Source organism: Bombyx mandarina, chromosome 11, assembly GCF_030267445.1.
Source record: "Bombyx mandarina strain Sakado chromosome 11, ASM3026744v2".
Classification (NCBI taxonomy): domain Eukaryota; kingdom Metazoa; phylum Arthropoda; class Insecta; order Lepidoptera; family Bombycidae; genus Bombyx; species Bombyx mandarina.
Window position 1 is genome coordinate 17,572,077 of NC_143218.1, and position 23,447 is coordinate 17,595,523.

At 38.4% G+C, this 23,447-nt stretch overlaps 2 protein-coding genes across 6 annotated transcripts in view; one reads left to right on the forward strand and one right to left on the reverse strand.

Annotated features, from left to right (window-relative positions):
• LOC114243277 (adenylate cyclase type 2) overlaps nucleotides 1-23,447 on the reverse strand; it is a 236,454-nt gene that overhangs the window by 55,500 nt on the left and 157,507 nt on the right. The window lies entirely within an intron of this gene.
• Nucleotides 1-23,447, forward strand: part of LOC114243278 (uncharacterized) — a 66,357-nt gene that overhangs the window by 6,402 nt on the left and 36,508 nt on the right. Inside the window, exon 1 of one of the 2 annotated variants that reach the window (XM_028174704.2) lies at nucleotides 19,540-20,154. The exons of the other annotated variant lie outside the window; for it this stretch is intronic. Within the exon in view, the coding sequence (XP_028030505.2) occupies nucleotides 20,041-20,154 (114 nt within the window). The 5' untranslated portion in view covers nucleotides 19,540-20,040. Of the gene's footprint in view, nucleotides 1-19,539; nucleotides 20,155-23,447 lie in introns of those variants that run through there. 2 annotated transcript variants of the gene reach the window in all.

Sequence of the window (23,447 nt, forward strand, 5' to 3'; positions counted from 1 at the left end):
CTCAACTGAGAAACTGGTTGTGCAAGGCTTCTACTCGCCACCTGTCACGTACTCACGCAGGACGGAGCTAATTAGATTCAATCCGATGCCTAACTCTACTAAAAAAAGGGTCTTATGACGTTTTCGAAATATTTGAGTACTTAATTCCAATGTCGTTAACACAGGCCACGTGATTCGAAGAGGGCGTAAGTGTAATTGATCTTAAGGTTCATTTCGATGTTTTTGTGGTGTGTGAATAAAACTGTTACCTACATACGGCAGCAGTGGAAACTGCGTCACTTGATTGTTATTTTTTTTGTTTGTTTACTTTACATTAATTTTTAAATGTTATTGAAATATATTATGCACGTGAGTTATAAAATTGCTCAACATTTTTGTAATTTAAATACGGCTCTGAAGTGTCTTCAAAATTTAAATTTGGTCCCAATTAAATTTTTATTTTTTGTTTTGGTACATAAATGTATAGCAGCAATAAGCTTCGATAGTCATAGAAATCGTTTACGCGCGTCAAATAACAGCCACATCTCATAGTAAGTTAATTCTGCAAAGTACTGCTCTTGCTAGGGCCAGTGTAAGAAACGTTTCCTGGTTTGAGCCCCAAGAGCTCACCTACACGTTAGGGTTACGCTGACATAGCTTCTCAAGGCTATAATATCAGCTTAGGTAGGAAAAACACAGCAAATTGTAAGTTTACAAGCGCCTGTGGACATAGTTAATGCCATGAACACAACAACAATGTATGTACAATGCTTACGGAGCTGGCTACCTGACCTGAAAAGTCCACCGGAAAGAGTAATCCTTTATTCCCTAAAAAAAAACAGCGCTACTGTTAAAAAAGGGACAACTTCGAAAATTTGTTAACAACTTCTAACAACAAAGGAAAAATTCTCCGTATTTTCATTTAGAAAAATAAACAATGTTTCTAATTCACTGTGCCACAACAGAATGTTCACAGAACAAAGTACATTTTTATGAAGAGACAAAAACAAAACAGTTAATTACAAATTGTCTCTTCTGTATTTCAACCCATTTTTCCTTTTTGTTTGATTTTTTTTTTGTTTCATGGCCACTGAGGTAAAAAAAAAAAAATGTTTATTTGAAATGTCAACACCAAACGCGTGAATGAAATGTAATACGTAAAACAAATCCAAATGCTGAGGTCGAATTTCGATTACTGGACGAAGTTTATAAGGATAAAATTTTGTGAAGCAATTATTTTTTTCGGCACCATGTCCAATAGATTCACATAGTAATATTATTGTATTAAAATTTTTACACAATTTCTACTGTATTGCACAAACTACTTTTGATGGTCATTCTCAAAGTAATACGTACCCTAGAGGATTGAGATGATTATTGCTGCTTAACTAATAAAAGCGCAAGTCAAATTTTCTTCTTTTTTTTAACGCAGAGAAAAAAATACATAATATCAACTAAAGATTTTGTCAGGAATGCGTGATGCATTCACAAAGAACTCATTAATATGTATAACGCATCGTTTTTTTTTTTTTTTTTCCTACCTAAGCTGAGAGCCTTGAGAGGCTATGTCAGCGTAACCCTAACTTTAGTAGGTGAGCTCACGGGGCTCAAACCTGACGATGTTGCTAACACGAACCCTAGCAAGAGTCGTGCTTCGCAGAATCTACCACCGGATCGGAAACGCGACCCACTGAGAAGATCCGGCGAAAAACTCAGTGGGCTGTGTCTGAGAGTTAATTTACTCGTCGAGCCCTTCGTCGCAAGCGACGGGTTCGACGAGAACGGTGACCGGTGCTTGAATTACCTAAAAGCACCGTTAGTGGATCGGGAGGATCCGAGATAACGTGTTTTGGGCGACGTCGACTGCTTTCCATTCTGTCCGCAGGATCGGGAATGTAGTTACCGGCGGCCACGATGAGAGGATTCTCGTGTCGTGCCGCTTTATCGAAGTGGCGCATGGACGCCGACTGCAGATACTTACTGATGGACTCTAAGTCCAGGTCGTCATGGAGGTCGACGTTCCTGACGAACCACGGGGCTCCGACGGCTATCCTGCAAAAACGGGATTGAATAATTTGGAATGACTTTAAGTGAGTGCGGGCCGCGTGAGCGAACACTACACTTGCATAGGTCATGACGGGGCGTATGCAAGTTTTGTAGAGTGTCACCTTATTTCTAAGGGACATTTTACTTCGCCTACATATCATCGGGTAGAGACGTCCTAGAATGAAGGCGGCACGATCGCGTACCGTCTTGATGTGGGGGCGGAATGTCATCCTACTGTCGAGGGTGACGCCTAAATATTTGACCTTCGGGGCCCACGGTATGGGCTGGTCGAACATCGTGATCGGGCGAACGGCGGGGGCGGGGGTATTGACGCGCCTAGTCGGGAGGGGGATGCTCAGCGTGGTGTTCGGAGGGCGACCCCTTTTGAAGAGCACCGCTGTGCTTTTCGTGGGGTTAATGTCGATGCGCCACTTCCGGAACCACTGTCCCATGGTCGTAGCTGCGGTCTGAAGTCGTCGATGAAGCAACGCCTTCTTCCTACACGAGTAGTAGATGGCGGTGTCATCGGCGAAGAGCGCCAGATGGGTCTCCGGAGACCGGGGTATATCGTTGATATACAAACTGAATAGTAACGGGGAGAGGGCGGAGCCTTGCGGGACTCCGGCTGTGACGTGACGGGGCCGGGAACGCGTTCCCTCGACTCGATATCGGAACGAACGGTTCGACAAGTAGTCTCGTATGATGAGCACGAGTCTGTCTGGCACTCCCATGTTATACAGTTTGAATATCAAACCGTTGTGCCAGACTTTGTCGAACGCCTTCGCTATATCGAAGAAGAGGGCTCCTGTCGGAATGGGTTTCCGCCTGTTCAGCCTTAGCAAGATGTGCTCCGTGAGGCGGTGCACTTGATGGACGCACGAGTGTCTGGCGCGGAATCCAAACTGCTCGTCTATAAGAATTTTATTCGCGGATACGAAATCCCAGAGGCGTTTACGAAGGAGCCGTTCGTATAATTTGCCTATCGCCGGGAGAAGACTGATGGGGCGGTAACTCGTGGTTTCGTTATTCGGTTTGCCCGGCTTGTGTATGCCGATAACGTCCGCTTCTTTCCACGCCGCGGGAAAGATGCAGTTCGTCATAGCAGCATTTAATATCGTGGCCAACATCGTTATCAGTTGGGCTGGTAACAGTTTTAGCGCGCGGTTGCGGATGCCGTCGGAGCCGGGAGCTTTCCGTGGTTGTAGGCTATCGATCGCCTCCTTGACCTCGGAAGTGGTAATGGGGGGTAACGCGTCCGAGGGCGGCAGGGAAGCTCTGCGCTCGACCTCCCTGTCGACGAACTCGGTGTGTTCGGGGTCCGCGTGTTGAGTGCTGGTGGTGCACTGTTCTTGCAGTGCATCGGCCAGCAACTCTGCCTTGTCATCGTCATCGTAAGCCGGTGGTTGGCCTGAGGGGCGTACGAGAGGCGGCATAGTGACGATAGTTTCGGACTTGAGGGTCCTAGCTAGTCGCCAGTATGCTTGGTGAGTGGGCGCGAGTTCTTCTAAATAACTATCCCAGTTTTCGTTTCGGGCGTCGCTCAAGCGGGATTTGACCTCCCGCTGTAAGCGACGCATCCGAGTCCGGTTTGAATCCGTGGGATATCGATCGTAGGCCCGGATTGCCGCGTTTCTGATTCTAACGAGGTCCCTAAGATCGGGGGAAAGTCTGATGCGGTGGAAGCAGTCCTCCACATCGACTTGTTTCGAGGATCTTATGATCGCCGTCGAGACGTGATCAGTGAAGATGTTTATGGATTCGACGGTATCCTCGGGGGATGGAGTTGAATCCGGGCCGCAAGGGAGGATTGGTGGAGCGGTGTCAGCTAAGCACGTGCCCAGCTTCATCCAATCCACCATGGTCCTCGTATCTGGTTCGCGGTTGAGTGGGCGACCGAGCTGCATGACGACAGGTCGGTGGTCTGAGTCGAGTTCTGACATTGCCTCGATGGAGCGCAAGCGCAGAGTTACGTTCCTCAGCAGTGCCAGATCTATTGTGCTCGGACGACGCGCGGCGTTGTACGGATAGCACGTGGGGGTCGGGGGGTTGAATATTTCGAATGTGAGGTCGTCTATGAACGCGTCGAGACGCCTACCGTTCACATTCGTGCGATGGCAGTTCCACCTAGTGTGGTGGCAATTTAAATCGCCTGCCAGAATGACCGCGTCCCCCATACCGAGCAGTGTCTCGAGGTCACTGCTCAGGAGGGGTTTGTCAGGAGGGAGATATACGGATGCGATGACGATCGGCTGGTGTCCCGTCAGCGCGATGCGGCACACTGACGCCTCGATATGTAAGAGCGAGGGAGTATCGAGAGGGACGCAGTGCAGGGCCCTCCTATAGTAAATGACAGTCCCGCCCTTGCGGGTGGAGAGTCTGTCATTCCTAACCATGACGTAATTCGCGACTTTGGGGTCGCGACGCGAGGGCTTTAGGAAGGTCTCCTGCACCAGAAGGATGTCGATGAGATTGTCACGTAGAAACTCATAAACCTGGTCGCGCTGACGCGCGAGTCCGTTAGCATTGTAGAATGCTAACTTCAAAGCATGGGGTTTTAATCTCGCGTTGCACGCCATTGATTACCGGTAATCAAACCAGCGTGCGCTGGACGGACTCGATGACGTCGATGTATTCGAACGTCGCGTTTAGGCGGTCTTCGGCCGTGACCGCTCTGCGCATGGCGTCGGCGAATGCACGCATGCGGTCAATATTTATCGCGGCGATGTAGTCGCGAATAATTGTAAAGTCGTTTGAGTGCGCGGGGCCGGGGCGAGGCGCGGGACCGGGCGCGGGGGCGGGGCGCGGCGCGAGCAGGGGCTGGGGTGCCGGTGGTTTCCCTGCCAACGTGAGCGGCAGCGGTTTTGCCCACGCGGAGACGGTGGGCACCGGTGCCGGCACGAAGGCAGGTTTCGGCGCGCGGGGCGCCGAAGTCTTTGGGCCGACGGTTTTCAGTGGCGCGTTGGCCAGACGCTTCCGCGGGGCCTTGGGGCATCCGCGGTAGTTGGCCGTGTGACCCTGCTTTTGGCAGAGCACACAGCTCGGCGGTTCGGTCGCGGTCTCCTTGACCCGCGAGCAGTCGGCTGTCGCGTGGTCACCGAGGCACTTTACGCACCGCGGACGCGCGTGGCAATTGCGCGCGGAGTGGCCATAAAGTTGGCACCTATGGCACTGCCCGGGAGTGCCTTTTTTGTGTGGGGCCTCGACGGTGACCCCTGATAAACCGCAAACGGTGCGGAGACTTGAGGCGATCCGTTTGCCTTCCGGAGTAGGTTCTAGCGCGACGAGAACCATGTTATACGGGAACTTGTCCCGACCGCTGTGCATACGGTGCACACTTACTATCGGGTACGCCTGCCCGATTAGGTTTTCCTTAATTAGCTCGACGTCGAGCTCCTTTGGTACTCCGCGTATTACTACGCGGAGCTCGCGGTCCTCCTGGAGTGCATAGGTGTGGTAACCTATGCTCTCTTTTCGGAGGTAAGATGTGAGGGCCCTATGGTCGCCCGGCGTTGCGACCTTAATTTGAATCCCGTGCGCGAGATTACGCGCTTGGGAGTAATTTATTTTATTGGCCGTAAGGGCCTGGGATACCCGGTTCCACGCTGATTTTTCCCGTAGGATTACGGGCGGGGGCGCGGTAATTTTATTGACGGGCGCGGGTTTCGGCGACGGGGTTGCGCGGCGAGGGGAGTCGGGTGAGACCACGACTTTAGGTCGCGACGCGTTCGCGGCCTTGGGCTGTTTTGGCGCTGTGGACGGTTCCACGGCACGGGCGCGTTTTTTGCCGCGCGTGACGGTTTTGAACCCATCGGAGGTTCCGGGCTGCGGGCTCGTCGCGGACTCGAAGTCCATCTCCGATCCGGTATCGGAGTCTGAACCGGAGTTGGCGATTGACGACACGACGGACGAGATCGGTGTAAACGTCGCGGGTGCGTTAGGCGCCTCGCTGGCGCTAGGCGCTTCATGAGTCGCTACGTGAATACGTGCGCTCGAAATGGATTTGGGGGCGGGGCATGTTTGTGCGGCTCTGAACGACGCGGCGAGGGACGCGGGCGGGGGGGAACTTGCGCGGGCGGCCCTGTAGGCCGCGAATTCGGCCGTGAGGTTAGATAGGACCGGGTACTTCTCGGCAAGTAACCCGAGAAACCCTAATAACTCTTCTTCCATGGTTTCTTTTGCCCGGGGGGGGCGTCCCCGGGACTTAAGGCACACTCGCCGAAAGGCGAGTCCCCTGAGTAGGAGTTCACCCCCTGCGCTTTACCAGCTACAAGGGGGGGAGTGCCTATGCCGTGAGAACGGCAGTCAGCTGGGATTGGGGTGGAGAGTTGGGCAGGTGGGGCCCCACTGGGTTGTGAGTGCCACAACAAGCGGTGATCTCAGTGGGGGTTCAGTCTTTAAAAAGACTGTTTTGCACGCCGAATAAGATAATTAAATATAATAAATGGAATGAATGAATGATAATGAGTTGTCGTTTTCGATTGCAGAACTACGAACTCGAAATACGCTTTTCTGAATCAAGGTCGCGATGCCAGCGACAGAGCGTCCGGAATGCAAAACAAAGTCGCGATCAGAGCGACAACGACGATGTCGTGCAAACTAGACACACAATCGCGACAGCAGCGACAATTTTTCAGGAAAACGCGTCCGGGCTCAACAGCGTTGCGATCGGAACTGGTAACGCATCGTTTACCTATTTCCATATATATAGTAACATCTCGTCACCGGGATTCAGGAATTGTTGAATTTACTTGCAGCGACATCTGTTGATAACAAACTAAATATAAATAAAATAAACATGGCGCGTAACGAAAGAAATTAAGATGGCGCGTAACCGAAAAATGTTACATACGTTTTTTCCTCCCTACGTCGATAAAGAAGTTTCACTTTAAAAACACTCGATAATTTATCTTTTTATCCCTTTCATCGTAATCTGTAAACAGAACCCGAACAAAGAGCCCCGACAACAAAGCCAGCTCTGACGACACACGTCTCCGTTATTCAAATTAAGACGTTTTCCTGGTTTGAATATTTCATCATAGACGACCTTAGTTTGTGGCATTGAACACGGATAAGTAACGCTAACATAACCGTTGCTCAAATAATAGACTTGTGACCAACATTCTTTATACTGCAAGCCTTTTTGGGTCAAGAGATGCTTTTGCTCGTCGAATGACCATTGCGATTGCGAATCCGGTCAAAATGGCACACAAACATAAATCATTAGAAACATAATTTAATAATTCTAATTTTAATTTTCGACTGTTTTTCGTTCATGTATCGGTTTTGTTTTTGTGATGTTTTAATTATTTGTTTTGCCTGACGCAATTGACAACTGCTAACTAGTTTTCTGTTTTGATTTGATCTTGTGATGTTTTAATTGTTTGTTTTGACCGACGCATTTGACTAGTTTTCTGTTTTGATTTGAAAGTGTATTAATTAATAGAATTTCCATAGAATTCTCCATCTCCGTCGATTTAAACCATCAAGATTTCGCATATTTTTTTTTACATTATAATTATTAGAATATTATTAGGAAAAAATAGGCAATCAAAATCTACGCACAACGTCCATATTTAACAAATAATATTTAGATTTTATTCGTTTGAACATCATTGTAGCGAGAACCATATAGAAATTTTCCTTTTTTTTTCTTTCAAATATTATCACAATGGAATATCATACAAAGAGCTAAATGAATTTGTCACGTTTATTAAGTAAATAACACTGTGTATGCTCTGCTGAGCCTTATCGTGTCTTTGAACTTACCTCTGCCAATAAGGAAGGGAAATAAATCCGTAATATCTTTAAAGTCAATAACCTACAGGAAAAGTATTGTCTTCTTGAAAAGTTTTTTAAGACATCACAACTTTGTTTTAGTTTCCCAAAACTAATATGGACTTATTCTGAATTTAAGCGTGTACACCTCAAATAACTTTAAACTAAGTAAGATTGCTCGAGCAAATATAATTTTTTGTGAATTGTTTAAAAGTGTTTTGTGGTTGCGTTTAAAAAGTGTTGTAGGTATGTAAATGTTTAATCAATCCACTAACACATCACAAACTACTTTTATCATATTCAAATAATTATTTAACATATTTGTTGCAGTATCCTAAATGTCCATAGGCTCCAATAATTTAATATTTATTATTAATATAGAAATGCTTATTATTATTATTATTTTATTATCAAGCTAAATTCTGTACTTTATATAAAATTATTATTAGTACCAAACAGACAATGTGAAATTGAATTTTACGACTCAATAATTTAATCTTATGTGGCAGATTGCGGGTGCACATACCTACTGCCATCGGCAACGTTATCTGCATATATGATATAGTATGTGGTATAAGGAACTCCCGCCAAAACTGAAACATTGAAAATGCTCCAATTGTAAAACATATTACGTTAATTTTCGTTAAGGACAACTTGAATAATAATAATAATTGCGTTATTCAAGTAAACATCGACAGGTTCATGGTCGACGTACCATCAAGTTTACTTTTTAATCTAATTAAAAACTTTGTAATCACAATGATCATGATAAATGACTTAAGGTCCTGGATTTAAAAAAAAAAAGCGTCCAATAGAATTAAAGATAACAATAATTACTTTCAGAATAATGCGCGCTAAATTACATGTAACTTCACAAAGAAAGTCACTAGGTCAATTTAATAAGTGTGTTTTGATAACGACTGCTAATATTGTGTCGCGTTGACAATTTAATTCGCTGTCTAGTCATATCTTGACAACTATATTGTGATATAATGTTTGATCGCTCACAATGAACGTATTCATAAATTTCTGACATCCATTAGGTCGTATTAACTTCTGCAAATAATAATAGTTTAAAAAATCATGGATACTTTTGCCTTTTCTGCGGTGCTCAAATCACAGATAGTATTTTAAATAAATAAAAGAACCTTATAGTAAAATAGTGGCAAATATATCCGTAATATATAGAAAAACTAATAAATGTGATAATAAATGTGTAATAAATGTGAGCGTAAAGTTAGAATAATAAATTTTCGATTTTGGGCTTGTAATATTGAAAACTTTGACTGAAATATTTTAGTTATAATTCGGATACACTATCCTAACTGTATTTTTGAAACAGGCACAAATCTTAGCGAAACATAGAGCTGATTTATAATGATGCTCTACTTACTTAGAGGTACCAACCAAGTTCCACCCCAGGGCTATTTTGGATCTGTGCTTTTCAATAAAAAATAAAACAATCTTAATACCGAATGCATATTATATTGCAGTGAGCATGTAAATGACAAAACCTCCGGTGTTTAAAATTGTGCACCGCGCGACAAAATTATGAACAGATCTTTGGTCGTTGCTCGGTAATCTAGACTTGTCATACTTTCAGTCATGCTGTTTTTTATATTTAAATATGTAATAATATTGTAAATCAAGGTACAGAGTTGTTCATACAACGCTCATAGCATCCGTATTGGAAAAAAGCAAGGCCTGGGTTTTTTTAACGATTATTCACAGTAATGAAAATGCATTTCGAATCGGTGTTCAAGATAAAGATGTAAAAGCGCCGGTAAAGACCTATCTGAATAAAATACACTTTGATTTGGAATGTTTTGGTTATTAGGTATATATTTGGATAGGTAGAACCGTGCACATTACTCGCCTAAATTGTTGGTCTTTGACCGAATATCTCAGTGGAATTGAATTTGGGAGGAGGTGAGGATCGTAAGCTTTTAAGCTAATCAAAAAAATATATACATCAACATTCATTTCTTTTAGTTAACCAGTAACATTTGTATAAACCTTAGACTAGATAATATTTGAACATAAAATTATTTGTAGATTAAAATAGTCACCAAACAGCACCAGTGTTATCTCTGTTAGTACTTCCGTCATTATTTGGGTTCTGTTGATAAAGAACTACAAGCTAATATGTTCTGGACCAAGAATTAAAAATTTACAAATCAGACTCATTTTCAATATTTAATAAATATTTGAATTCTCTATCTCTAATTCAGATATCTTCAATATTTACAAGACGCTTCAAAAAAGCGACAAAAAAAACAATTGACTTAACCTCTATATAATTAAAGACAAAGAAACATCTAAGTTGGTTATACGAAATGTCAAAACACATTTTAAATTTGATTTTGACAACTTTAAATGCATATACAGTCAAAATCTGTTATAACGACATCGAAGGGACTGCTCATATTCAGTCGTAAAAACCGATAGTCGTAACAACCGGTGATGCTTAATGTGTATCGTGCAAGTACAAACAAATCGATAGGGAATTATTGGAAAAATATATTTACATAATCCGCGATTTTTCTTCAATATTAATTTGATTTCTTTTTCTTTGCAACATTTTGAAAGTTTCACGAATAACTCCACAAAGTTTTGGTGCGTTTTGTGTATAGATTAGTAATAAACTAACTGAAGAGATACGAAGAAGCGGTCTTTGACTCTACTGAATGCACGTGTTTTGTTTCTAAGAATTAGAAAAGACCCTACACTAAACTAAATCCTATTGTTTTCTTTCCTGATTTTAATAGCCATTGAAGACAAATGTGGATACCTATTCAAATTGTTTACAATACAGCTTAGCCGGTCGTTCTATCAGATCTAGTTCTCCGAAATATTAGTTAAATGTGGTCGTTTTATGAGGTATGTCGTTATAAGCAATGTCGTATAAAGCAATGTTTTTAATAAGGCGGTCATATAGCATTCAGCCGGGACCTTTGTTCTAGGTTGTTATAACCGGCATGTTGTTCTAAACGATGTCGCAGTAAACGGTTTTGACTGTATATGGGCAAACCGAAGAGTAGCGGTATTAGGAATGTCAATGACAATGTTCCCATTAAACTACTGTAATGAATTGGGAAGAGGTCAAAAGATAACTTGAAAAATGTGTGTTAAAAAAATTTTCTAGTTTCACATATTTAGAAACGAGAACAATGATTATTGTTTGTTAGCTTTGTTTTTCTATGAGTTTATTGTTTCTTTTTGCATAGCCGAGTTTGATCGTAAAATGTGTTACGATATTTTTTTTAAATACTAATACGTATTCTCGTTTTGTCTTTCATATCGTGTGTTTTCCATGTCTTTAAAAAAAAAAAATCTAATGTTATTTTTTTTTATCTAATATTTAAAAAAAAATAAGGCACGCCCCCTGAGTTTCTTGCCAGTTCTTCTCAGGACGGGGGCTAGTTTTTGTGAATTGGCGGTAGTTCTTTTTACGTTCAACAAGTATATACTTCAATTTATGTTGAATAAAAAAATGTTGATTTGATTTGATTTAATTTGATAATAATTCCATAAAAATGTTTTGAACTAACTGTTAGTTGGTAAGAAAACGGTGTCCAATAAGCAACATTATAAACGCTGTAAGCGTATTGACGTAACATGACGCGGTTATGTAAGCCGACTTGATAACTCGAATTACATATCATAAGTAAAGGTCGCGAGCATAATATTGTCAATATATAATATTCAATAACGAAAACTCTCTCAAGCAACCGATGAGAGATAAAGTAACAACGGAATTTTTGACTATAGATAATTAAGGGCCAAATATTTTTTTTTAAAGAATAAATGGTTCTTGATAAAGGGTTCGTTGAAGGCGTCCACGTGATCAAAATAACGAAGCAATACTTTTAAGGCATCTCAATATTAAATAAGTACGTAATATTTTAGAAACACCTTCCTTTCTATATAATCGTTCTAAACCGGACGCGAGCGTCGTAAATGATCGTAAAAGCGAATAAAATCTTCTAAACAAACGTCTTTGAATGCAAATACGCGTATCTATGCCTGGTTTGAATTTCAAAATTGTATTAACGAATATACCGGTCCGCTCGAGTGGAGATTTGGTATTCAAATAAAATAACGCGATAGTCAAAGTTTTTTTTATTGGAACGAAGTTCCTTATGGGACGATGCGGAGGGGTACTCTAACTGGGAAAAACGTCCGTAACGTAAGATTCTTATTAGTAATGCACACAGTGTACGACTTAACTTTGTAATAACGTACAAATTAGTAAGGCACACAGTGTACGACTTAACTTTGTAATAACGTACAAAAAATAACATATTTTTTTTATCATTTATTGACTACGATCTCAGAGCGTTCATTTGCGCAATATATCGTGAATGAAGTGTACCACAATAAGCTCGCACGTTACCGAATGACCGTGGGTTGTTGCGAAACCTCCAATTTTATTTTCTTTATACCTCGAATAGAACTTAAAATTAATATTTTTATAATAATTAACTTCGTTCCTATCCGGTGTCCCACGACACCATACATCTTTTTTATATACGACTATACACAATTACTACTAGTGACATTTGGCTATGACTACAGCATACTACACCAAATATGAGACCAAATATGAACTATACCATAGATGCAATCTGCCAGACATCTTCCCTGAAATACCATAACAACAAAATTAGCACCAAATGATTAATCGAATATACAACAGACAAACAAACAAATCTATATTTTTTATTTATACATATAGTGGAGTTTTTTTTAAAATATGTAAGGCATATGAAATATTTAGTTTATAAAGCTATTAGAATAGTCCAGAGCGACTACAGTATAATACGTGAGTATATGTCCCGACTTCGGAAAATGCAGAAAATTTACAAATTTTCGTGCAAAACTTTGTGTAAATTTCAATACAAAATACAACTCGCGCATTTTATGACTGCCGAAATATTTAATGAAGATTACTTTTTTATTTTATATTTAAATCGTTTTCGAATTTAGCATAATCATGTAAGGGAATCTCTTAAAACTGCATTTATCAAAGCATTGTTTTGTCCTGATTCCTAATTTCCAGATATATTATCACTGTTTAAAAGTAAAATTCTGTTGGCGCGAAAAAGAAAACGACAACAAATTGATATGCCAAAATTATTCGTCCGAATTTAAACAAAGCGTACATTCCATATGTGCTGAGCAGACGGCGGGTATTTGTGGAGCAGACTCCCGGGCTGATTCATCCCGGATGACTGTGTCATCGTGTTTACATTTGAAATAGTTTCAGCCGGTATGCATGTGCGCTTCGATGACAAAAAGCAACGGCCGTCTGGTGTAGTGGTAAGTGGCACGGTCTTTACACAAGGGGGTCGCGGGTTCGAATCCCGCCAAGGGAAGATGTTTGTATGATAAATGTAATATAATGTCTTTTCCATGGTTATGGATGTATATTATATATAATATGTATGTGTATAATAAGAATCTTGCATTTATTTCCGTTATTTGGTACCTCTAACACAAGTTCTTTACGAACTTAGCACGGGACCAGTTAACGTGGTGTGATCGTTAGTAAATATTTATTTAAAAAAAATAATTGATACTTTTTATATGTTCAGAGCCTTAATCAGTCAATCCTTACGTATTTCGATGTGGGCAGACATATTTAATGCCTAGTGATATTTTTTGTAACGTCAATTTTGTAACAAGAGTTGGACCTTTATCCGTCTGCCGCCATAAAAATATGTTTGAGAAATGATTTCAATTTCCCATGATAAGCTCTGTTTCATTAATTATTATCATAAACGATACGTTAATTTGATCGCGTTATCATATACATATGCGCCTTAATTTCTGTCGTTTTGTTTGTCTGATAACTTCTGATTGTAGTGTAACCTATATTGATAAGATGTAGGAAGTGAGAGGTGAGATTGTTTACAAAGCCTTCGTGGCCTGAATGATAAAACGCCCGTTGTACTTTTAACGAGCGATGCGACGGTACCGGTGTTCGAATCCCACAGGCAGGTACCAATTTTTTTAAATGAAATTTGTATATAACACATAGTTATTAACTATTTCCATGATCAAGGAATAATACCGTGTATTAAATATGAAACCTGCAAAATTATAATTTAAGTAATGTTTACTGGTGTGGTAGGGCGTCTTTGGAGCCTGCACGGATAGGTATCACTACTCTGCTTATTTATACCGCTGAGCAATAAGGTGCTTCGGCTTGAATGGTGGGCGGGAGACATCGAAAAAATATTCTATTTATTTGTTTTTGTTTTAGTCAAACTATCGAAACCCTTAATAGTTCATATTTTGTAAAAATCGAGTTGAAGGAGGATAAAGAGTTTACATTTTGTTTTTGTTGCATTGACAGACAACTTTACCGATTCAACACACACAGACAACAGACAGCCCTCGTGTCTCTGGTAGAGGTAGTATATATATTTTTTTCCTTGAAAACTACTCCACGGCAGAATTAAAATGGACATTAAATAATAACATAGTTACTAATATTACCGTTACTCAATTTACAAGAATCAGTAAAACATGACCGTATAACGTAGATAAATTTCTGTAAGCGGCACGTAAAATTTCACATCAAAATAATGCCACAATATAATAAAGTACATATTATTATATTTTAAATGAATATAAAACATATTATCATCAGCGTCTTTAGTCGGTGACCTACATACCGTGAATGTGTATAATATGTGGATAAAATTCCAATGCACATTTACTTGTTTGAGATAAGGACTGATACTATAGGTCATTGACACGGTAGTTTTTATTTCTGTTTTTCATATAATAAAAAAAATACTATGTCGTTTGAAACGGGATGCAATGAATTACACTAGAAAGAAACAGATCTATACGATTTCGCTTGCGAGAAAATGAGACAGAATTCTTCGCGAATTCACATGTTTTTATTTTACTTTTTGTTTACTATCTCAGTTGATCACTATGTAAAATATTGTGTTGGAGCCTCGCTTCCTTAAGCCACGGCTTTAATTGTACCCTAATCTATCATTGATGGTATAAAAGTACGGAAGAATAGCTACATGACGACATTTCTGTCGCAAGACAATGACGAGGCTCGATTCAATCCTGCCGATCTTTGTTTTTTTTGCCCTTGTATGCAGACGAGCATACGGCCCACCTGATGGTGAGTGGTTACCGTCGCCCATGGACTTCAGCAATGCCAGGGACAGAGCCAAGCTGCCGCCCGCCGAAGAAAGGACTATTTCGAAAATAGTCATACAAACTATACACATACAAAATTGTTCTTATGTAATCTGAGGAATATGTAGTTTAGAAACGCATATAAGACAAACGAATTAAGAAATATAATTCTCAAATAAACTTAGGACCATAGATTCACCAACCTAAATTGAACATTTCGTGTTTCAAAGTTCCTTTTTATTTCTACCTATATATTTTACCTTAAGGCTGAAAATTCCCGAAATCCTTCCTTAGGGATGCTGGAAACATTAAAGACAAAAACCGGCAATTTTATTAAAGTTTTTAGGCTCGGCCGCTTTAGGCTCTGAGTTGATGAATGCTATGCGTAATTATAAGCCCACTGAGTTTCTTGTCGGATCTTCTCAGTGGGTCGCGTTTCCGATCCGGTAGTTGATTCTGCGAAACACCGCTCTTGCTAGGGCCAGTGTTTGCTAGAGCCACACTCGGTTTGAGAACCGTGAGCTCACTTACACGTCAAGTAGAAGCTGAAACAGACTCTCAAGGCTATCAGGATAGGTAGAAAAAAAAGTAATTATAAATTATATAGAAGATATAGGCAGAGATAAACCTACAGATAATAGAAAGTATGAGAGAACGACAAACAACACGGTGTCAGTGAAAAATCGAGTTTTGTAAGAGTCCGTCCCATGTTAAGAATTTATATCTTCATTGCATAACATACGTTGCGTATCGATCGATAAATATTTATGGCGAATTATTAATTATCAAAGAATTAAATCTAATACTTAAAAAAAACCGCTACTCACTCCCTATTATTGATTCTCTCACAGACAGACACCCTTTACAACACCGACCGAAAAAATGGGCTAGGGCAATTTGGAATTGATAAAAAAGTTGTTGATAGTTTTACCTAATATTTCGTAATCCCAACAACGTTTCTTTGTAATTGTCACGTAACCCATATAAATTAAACATTTTATGATAATATTATCTCAGCTAAAGAATACAGCATGAAATAATTTTGTTTATCTTGTACATTCATAAATCTACAAATCCATATTTCATAATTTGTTTTGACTTCGTACGAGGAATTATATTAGATAATTGCGTTATTTACTTGTAATATAATAGCTTTGTTTATTTCTATTCATTTCTTACGGCAATTTATGACCCAATATGAATATTTTAAATAAGACACACAGTTTAATGACTTGCCACATTAAATAATTTTTCCGAGCTGTCAGCGATACTCGATAATCCGTCATATATTATACGACATACCGATTCTTAGGTTGTAACCTTTTTGACAGACTATCATATAACCGAAAAGCTCATAATTGAAAAACGAATAAATCTATATATTAATACGTGAAGCAAAAACTTTGTATCCCTTTTTACGAGTACTGCGCGGACGGAGGAGTATGAAATTTTCCACACTTATAGAGAATATAGAGAAGAAGTGCACAATGCAAATATTTTTTTAAAATAATGCATAAAAGATACATTAAATCAATAAAGAAAATATTACACACACTACATATTATGTATTTGACGCACACACGCATGCATACTGCATACTATTTATTGTCAAACTTTTGTTCTTGACGTCTGTTGTCAAATTGAGAATAGATTAAATATTGTTTGTCTTTGTTAATATTTTTTATAGTGTAGTCTTGGTGAAATTTGTGATTATAGAAGAATATAAAATACAATAGTGTACAAACTTATAATTCCAATTAATTATAGTCGAATTTCGACTACTGCGGGACTAAAGAAATTATCAAAACAATGGGCAGTCGTATCGCGTGAAGCGATCTCTTCCAGGTAACTGTGTATGGAAAGGATTTTGTGGCAATTAAACAAGTCAAGGCAAATTAACAAGTTGTCTTGAATTCTTTATGTTAAGATTTATATTACTTACGTAGATCGTTCGATCATTAAATCGATGATTGTGTTTTGAACTGATGATGTCCCACAGTTAAAAAGTTGTGAGATCAGTATGCTTGCTATCTTTCGTAAAATGCTATATTGAATTACTGACTACATATCTATATCGACGCTTGAAAGGCAAACGTGACTAAGCGACAATGCGTGAACTTTACAGTAGACTTATTTAAAGTTGAAATACCTGAAAACAAAATTTATTTTAACGAATCTAGCTGTAGTAGAATCTAGCTAGTAGCTGTAGGATTGAAATGATTTTAATAGACCTAGAAACATATTTTTTTGCGCATTGAATATGGTTATTACCTATCTTTTATGTACAAAGCAGTTATTATCGCTTAGTCATGTTTGCCTTTCAAGCGTCGATATGTACGTATACAAACATAGAAAATTTTATATTTATTTATCACTAAAGATATGTGATATCTTGTATCAGGTCATCCTCTCAAGTATGTTTTATAACAACCAACCCACAGTTCAATCTAGTACGGATGATTGCTTGACACCAGAGATATTGGTAATTGCTTTATTGTTTTACTAACACTAAAATACTTAAACAACGTCGCTGTTCATTCACTAGTAAATTTCGTAGTCACGTTTGCGATACCGACAGAATAAGACGAAGTGGCCGCCAAAACAAAATAACCTACCACACAAGGCAATTAAATATTTGAAATGCCAGTGGCATAGGTCGTCATGGCCTAAAGGATAAGACGTCCGGTGCATTCGTGTTGAGCGATGCACCGGTGTTCGAATCCCAGGCGGGGTACAAATTTTTCTAATGAAATACGTACTCAATAAATGTTCACGATTGACTTCCACGGTGAAGGAATAACATAGTGTAATAAAAAAAAATCAAACCCGCAATATTATAATTTGCGTAATTACTGGTGGTAGGACCTCTTGTGAGTACGCACGGGTAGGTATCACCACGCTGCCTATTTCTGCCGTGAAGCAGTTATGCGTTTCGGTTTGAAGGGTGGGGCAGCCTATGTAACTATACTTGAGACGTTAGAATTTATATCTCAAGATGGGTGGCTCATTTACGTTGTAGATGTCTATGGGCTCCAGTTTCCACTTCATACCAGGTGGGCTGTGAGCTCATCCACCCATCGAGGCAATAAAAAAAAACGTTTGCGATACCCACAGAACGAGACGAAGTGGCCGCCAAAACAAAATTAAACCTACCACACAAGGCAATTAGGTAAATATTAGAAAGGCCCGTGACAAATGGCAATATGTAGGTACGGTATATACATATTTGCTAGATTTTATTAGTCTTGACGAAGTCTCTGACTACCCGGCGATTAAAGAAGGTCGTAAAGCATAATGTTTCATTTTAAGGAGGTCATGCGAAACCGCCTCTCGAGACAATTATGCGGACAGTAAGTTGAAGGTAACTCGAAATTATCTCCAATGACATCAAAAGACTTGCTCAATAGGTACTTTAATTACCTCAAAAAATTCACAAGATTGTTGAGTTTTTTTTTTTATTACCTACCTTAATTTAATAACAAATAAAAACAGACAATAACATCAAACATAAAAATTGTTTGAAGTTACATGCAACAGCAATATCTAGATTAACCCACAGACACAGCCCGCTGAGTTTCTCGCCTAGAGTAACGCTGATATAGCCTCTCAAGGCTATCAACATAAGTAGGAGAAAAAAATTAGAATGTATGTACAGTGTACCGAAAAAATCCAAAACTAAAAAAATACTTAAATGATCCTCTAAGCGGTGTTGAATGTTCTATGATCGAGTAAAAGTATTTTTTAGCAACTAAGAAAGATCAATAAGCTACTATCGTACCTATTACCATACTAGTGGTTGAACTAGTGGTTGAGAGATGAACTTAACTTTTAACAAGAGTAAATTAATTTAATGTTTGACAATAACATAAAAATGTTGGTGCATGAAGCACAGGAATAAATTGTAACCCGATGTAAACCCGATTACATTTTCAGTAATGTTTTTTTACTGTTGTACCCAATGAATATCAGTTTACTTTTCACATCATCCTTAATTTTCCTTAATTAATTCCTATTTAACATTTTCCTTAATTAACCAATTTTTTTTCTATAATCGTTTTATTACGCTTTATATTTAACTACAATTACGTGATATACAACATGAGAATTATAAAAAAATTAAACACTAAAGTTTGTCAATGAAACGAAATTAATAGTAAATTCTAGTTCAACATCATCTGATATGATTATGTAATTAGAACGTGCGTAACATTCATGATTGTAATGACGTTGGCCGAGTGAACTACATCGGTAATTAATATCACAATATAAAATAGCTCACATCATTTCTGGTCATTATTATTAAAACATTTATTCGAAATTCAAAAAATCTTTGTATCATTTACACAAATTTCAATTTTGTTTTATTTTGTTAACGCTATTTGGAATAGTTCAATATTTGAATTTGGAATGCTCAAACTATTGAAAAATATTATAAATCTATTTAGAATACGCTTTCGTAGATGTCGACAATGCGTATATATACACAGATTGGGATTGTTTCGTAAACAAAAAACACTATTGTCTCGCTACAATGAGAAACTTAACTTCGCAACTGGAAACAGTAGAATTGTTAGAGGCAGCAGTCATTACTTGCCAATCCATCGATGCAGTCGTATTTAATGATACTAATAGTGAAATTTGTTAAATTTTAAAGTGACGTTAAAATTTTATTTTCATTCAAATTTTTTTGAATATTCAAAATATGCTAAAACCAGTTTGAGCAAATTACTATCGTTCGTTCCTAATTTAAATTTGAAATTCAAAATTATTATATTTTGTGTAATGTATTCAAATATAATTATTTTGTAAGAAATTCAAGAATTCAATTCGCTTAGACAAAATATATTTATTAACCCCTTATGAATCAACAAATAAAAACATTTGGTGACGTTCGAATTGCATGGTAAAATTAATTGAAAACAATGAATTAATTTGCAAATCGAACGACATAATACCGGCGGTCTAATTAAAATTTCCATGCACGGAAAACTGTATTTTCAATAAATATAGCTACTGTTATTTTTTTTATTAAAAGAATATTTTGCCTGAAACTATTCTTGAAATACGAAAATGAGGCGTCACATTGTGTTTTACGGTTGTTCGGACGATGAAGACGTTTGCAACGTGATGTCGAGCTATCAAAATGTTAGACGTGAGTCGAAAATGATTGTTCTAAGAAGATCGGTGAGTGACTCAAATATAATCGACCGTATGTTTTAAAAGAGGAGGGCACGTTCCAAGTATACTTGGATGTAGTGAGAGGAGGGTCTGAATGCACAAATGACGTATAGGTCTGAATGGAAAAATTGAACATACCGAGCCAATCCCACGTAGAGGGATAGAGGCAAGAAGAAGAAGTAATTCTTTTAAACTTCGCATCTATATTAGAAACACTGCTATTAATAACTTAATATATAAAAATGAATTGCTGTTCATTAGTCTCGCTAAAACTCGAGAACGGCTGGACTGATTTGGCCAAAATTATGGTCTTGAGTTCTTTGTGGAAGTCCAGAGAAGGTTTAAAAGGTAGATAAATATGAAAATGCTCGGAATTAAATGAAAACAACAATTTTATTTTAAGTGTATTTTATACAAAAATTTAGGATTTTATTTATCGATTGACGCACTACGAGGTCTGCCAGGTCAGCTAGTAACTTATAGGTTTTGTTTGTAACTATGTATATATTATTATAAGGTCACCTCGACACTGCTGGGGTCAATGCTCGGTTTTAAAAACATGTACATTATGATTATTTTCCTTGTGATGGAAGGATTCCTTGTGGCCTTTCAGCTTTAGCAGGATATATAATAGTGTACCTATAAACTTAATACCCACATTTAGTGTAAATTTCACTTCAACAATATAAAATTTCCAATATATTATTGAGACGTTATAAATTATCTGTATGAAATAGTATGTAACGATCAACAAACAACAATCTAGAACGTCAATAAAAAATATAAACATACATCACATATGCAGTACCATGCAAATTCAATTGAGTAACGCACTGCATAACAGAAAAACAGAATTAAAAAAAATAACTAAGAAACATTTATTATGATGGTATTCAATATTATGTGAAGCATTTTTTACTAACTAAAAACAGTAAATCAACTCATGAATCACCTAATCATAGGTCAGAATGACCGCAATTATTACACCGATACTGAACTTCAGAAGACTGCGAAAGGTTCCGACAACCGCTATTTACTGGAAGGGTCTTGAGTCATTCATTCATTTAGAACAATAACATAGATAAAACAATCTCACTTCCATTAATCTTACTGCTCTTCAAACCTGCTTCGTGGTTGTAATAAACAAATCGGTGCACCAACATTTGCGGGTCGGTAACATGTCCCACCATCGGTTCATTTTTTGTGCTGTGATTTTGAATAATTTATAATTATACAATAATTTTGATAAAACCTATTTATACATTATCAAAAGCTAATACAGCATAACCTTAATAAAACATGCTAACTCTACTTAAGTGATTCTACTCAACTGACTCTACACAAATGTATAATAAAGTGTAGCCTTCACAATAGATTTATTCTCGTAAAAAAACCTTTTAAGCTTTATTTCACACGTGACTTGAGTGAGCTACATTCAATCTGACCTCCTTTTGTACTCAAGAGAATCAATTTAAATAGTTTACCGCGAGATACTGACACTAATAATACACAGCAAGATTATAAAGACCAAATTGACAAAATACCGTACAACAAAGTAGACTGGCATTAACTTCATAACGTTTTTGAGAGATATACTTATATGTAACACATCGCCTTGCGCTTAGATAGTAAAACTCAAATCCGCAATTTTACTGGCGTTTAATGGCCCAAGTTTTGGGAGCACGCAAAGGTAAGCACCTCTCTACCTATTTCTGACGCGAAGTAACAAGTTCTATTTGATGCTAGAGACAGTTGTTATACGAAATTATATTCTAAATTAGAGCCTTCTCAATGTGGGTGATGGTATTTACGTTGTGATGTCTATGAGCCTCTTAACTTAACACCATGGTGGTCCCCCGGCTATAAGATCGTTCAAGTACCGAAGCCAAAAAAAGGCCTTTAAATTCAAAACAGCTTTTTCATTTGGCCAAGCTTATTAAACCGGAATAAATGTATTTTTTCTTTCAAAACTGTGCCTGATAAGTCTTCGGTCAATACGTTAGCTTATGTGTACTTGAACGGATCAACAACTTCCCCGACGCGGCCATATGTAGCAAATTTAATTGGTTTCCAGCATAACTTTTTTTACCGATTTTCATACCGCTTTTGATAGGTTATAACATGACCATTTGATTAAATGGGATAGCCCCAAAATCTGCTCCATATGCACGATGAGAATAGTAGGCAGCTAGCAGTTTAGGTCACGAGCTAGACTTTGACTCACTGAGTGTCGCCCAGTACCGGAACGATCCAGTAATAGTCCATCTTCAAATGTGCGAGTATAATAGCTTTGGTCATGGTGGGGATATTTGACCGGCTCGCTTATCTTAATGATCTTGGTCGTTATACCACAGGGACCGAATATTTTCCAATTTGCTATTCAGAGTCTTCAGGATCCATGCCATCTTAGGCGTACGTACTAATCTTTGTGCTTTTGCAGAAAACACAATACTATCTGTGAAAATACCCTATTATTTTAATACATTCCCTATTATTCAGTACAGAATAATTTACTATTTAAATAGCTAAGCTCTATATAGGTATATAATAGGTTATTTTAATATATAACTTAGCCATAAAATTTATGCATTAAGTCATTTATATATTAGAATAAGGGAAATTTATGAATATTTGTTGCAGAAGTCTTTCGAAACATTATTGCGTTATCTCGAGACTTAAGGTCATGATTCCTGAATTCAACCGTTCACATTTCCCGAAGGCCAATGTCCGTATAACCAAAATACGACTTTATATTTATTAACCATAAGATTTATTATTGCTCAAGTTTAATATCGTTTAATTTCATTCCGAAAAATAAGTTATTGATTCTTTTGAATCTCAATTAGAGATTTAATAGCAATAAATTAACTTTCGATGCTGATACGATTCGTTTTATCATTGAGATTCAGTGGTATACATCGATAGACAAAAAATGTGCTATTATTTTGAATCTTGAGCTAGGGTTCATTGACTTCATTTTCCTGAAGCGCAAACGATTTTGGGCTGGGTGTCGCTTATATCGCGAGATGAGCTTCCTGACCTGTTTTCTGAATTATCGCTAGCCAAGTGACGACTACTGGTAAATTAGCTGGTAAATTAATGACGACTGCTGGTAAATTAATTACAGCCAACCTTTTAATTCGGAAAGTATAATTTTCGGCTATTGCAGGTAAGATGTTGCTTAACCCTGGGGAGCTCACCAGTGTAGTGTTCAATAACAAAAAAGAAAACAAAAACCTGTCGTAGGTGCTTCTATTATTATAAGTTCACACAACAAGAGCGAGTTTCGTAAGTTTTTT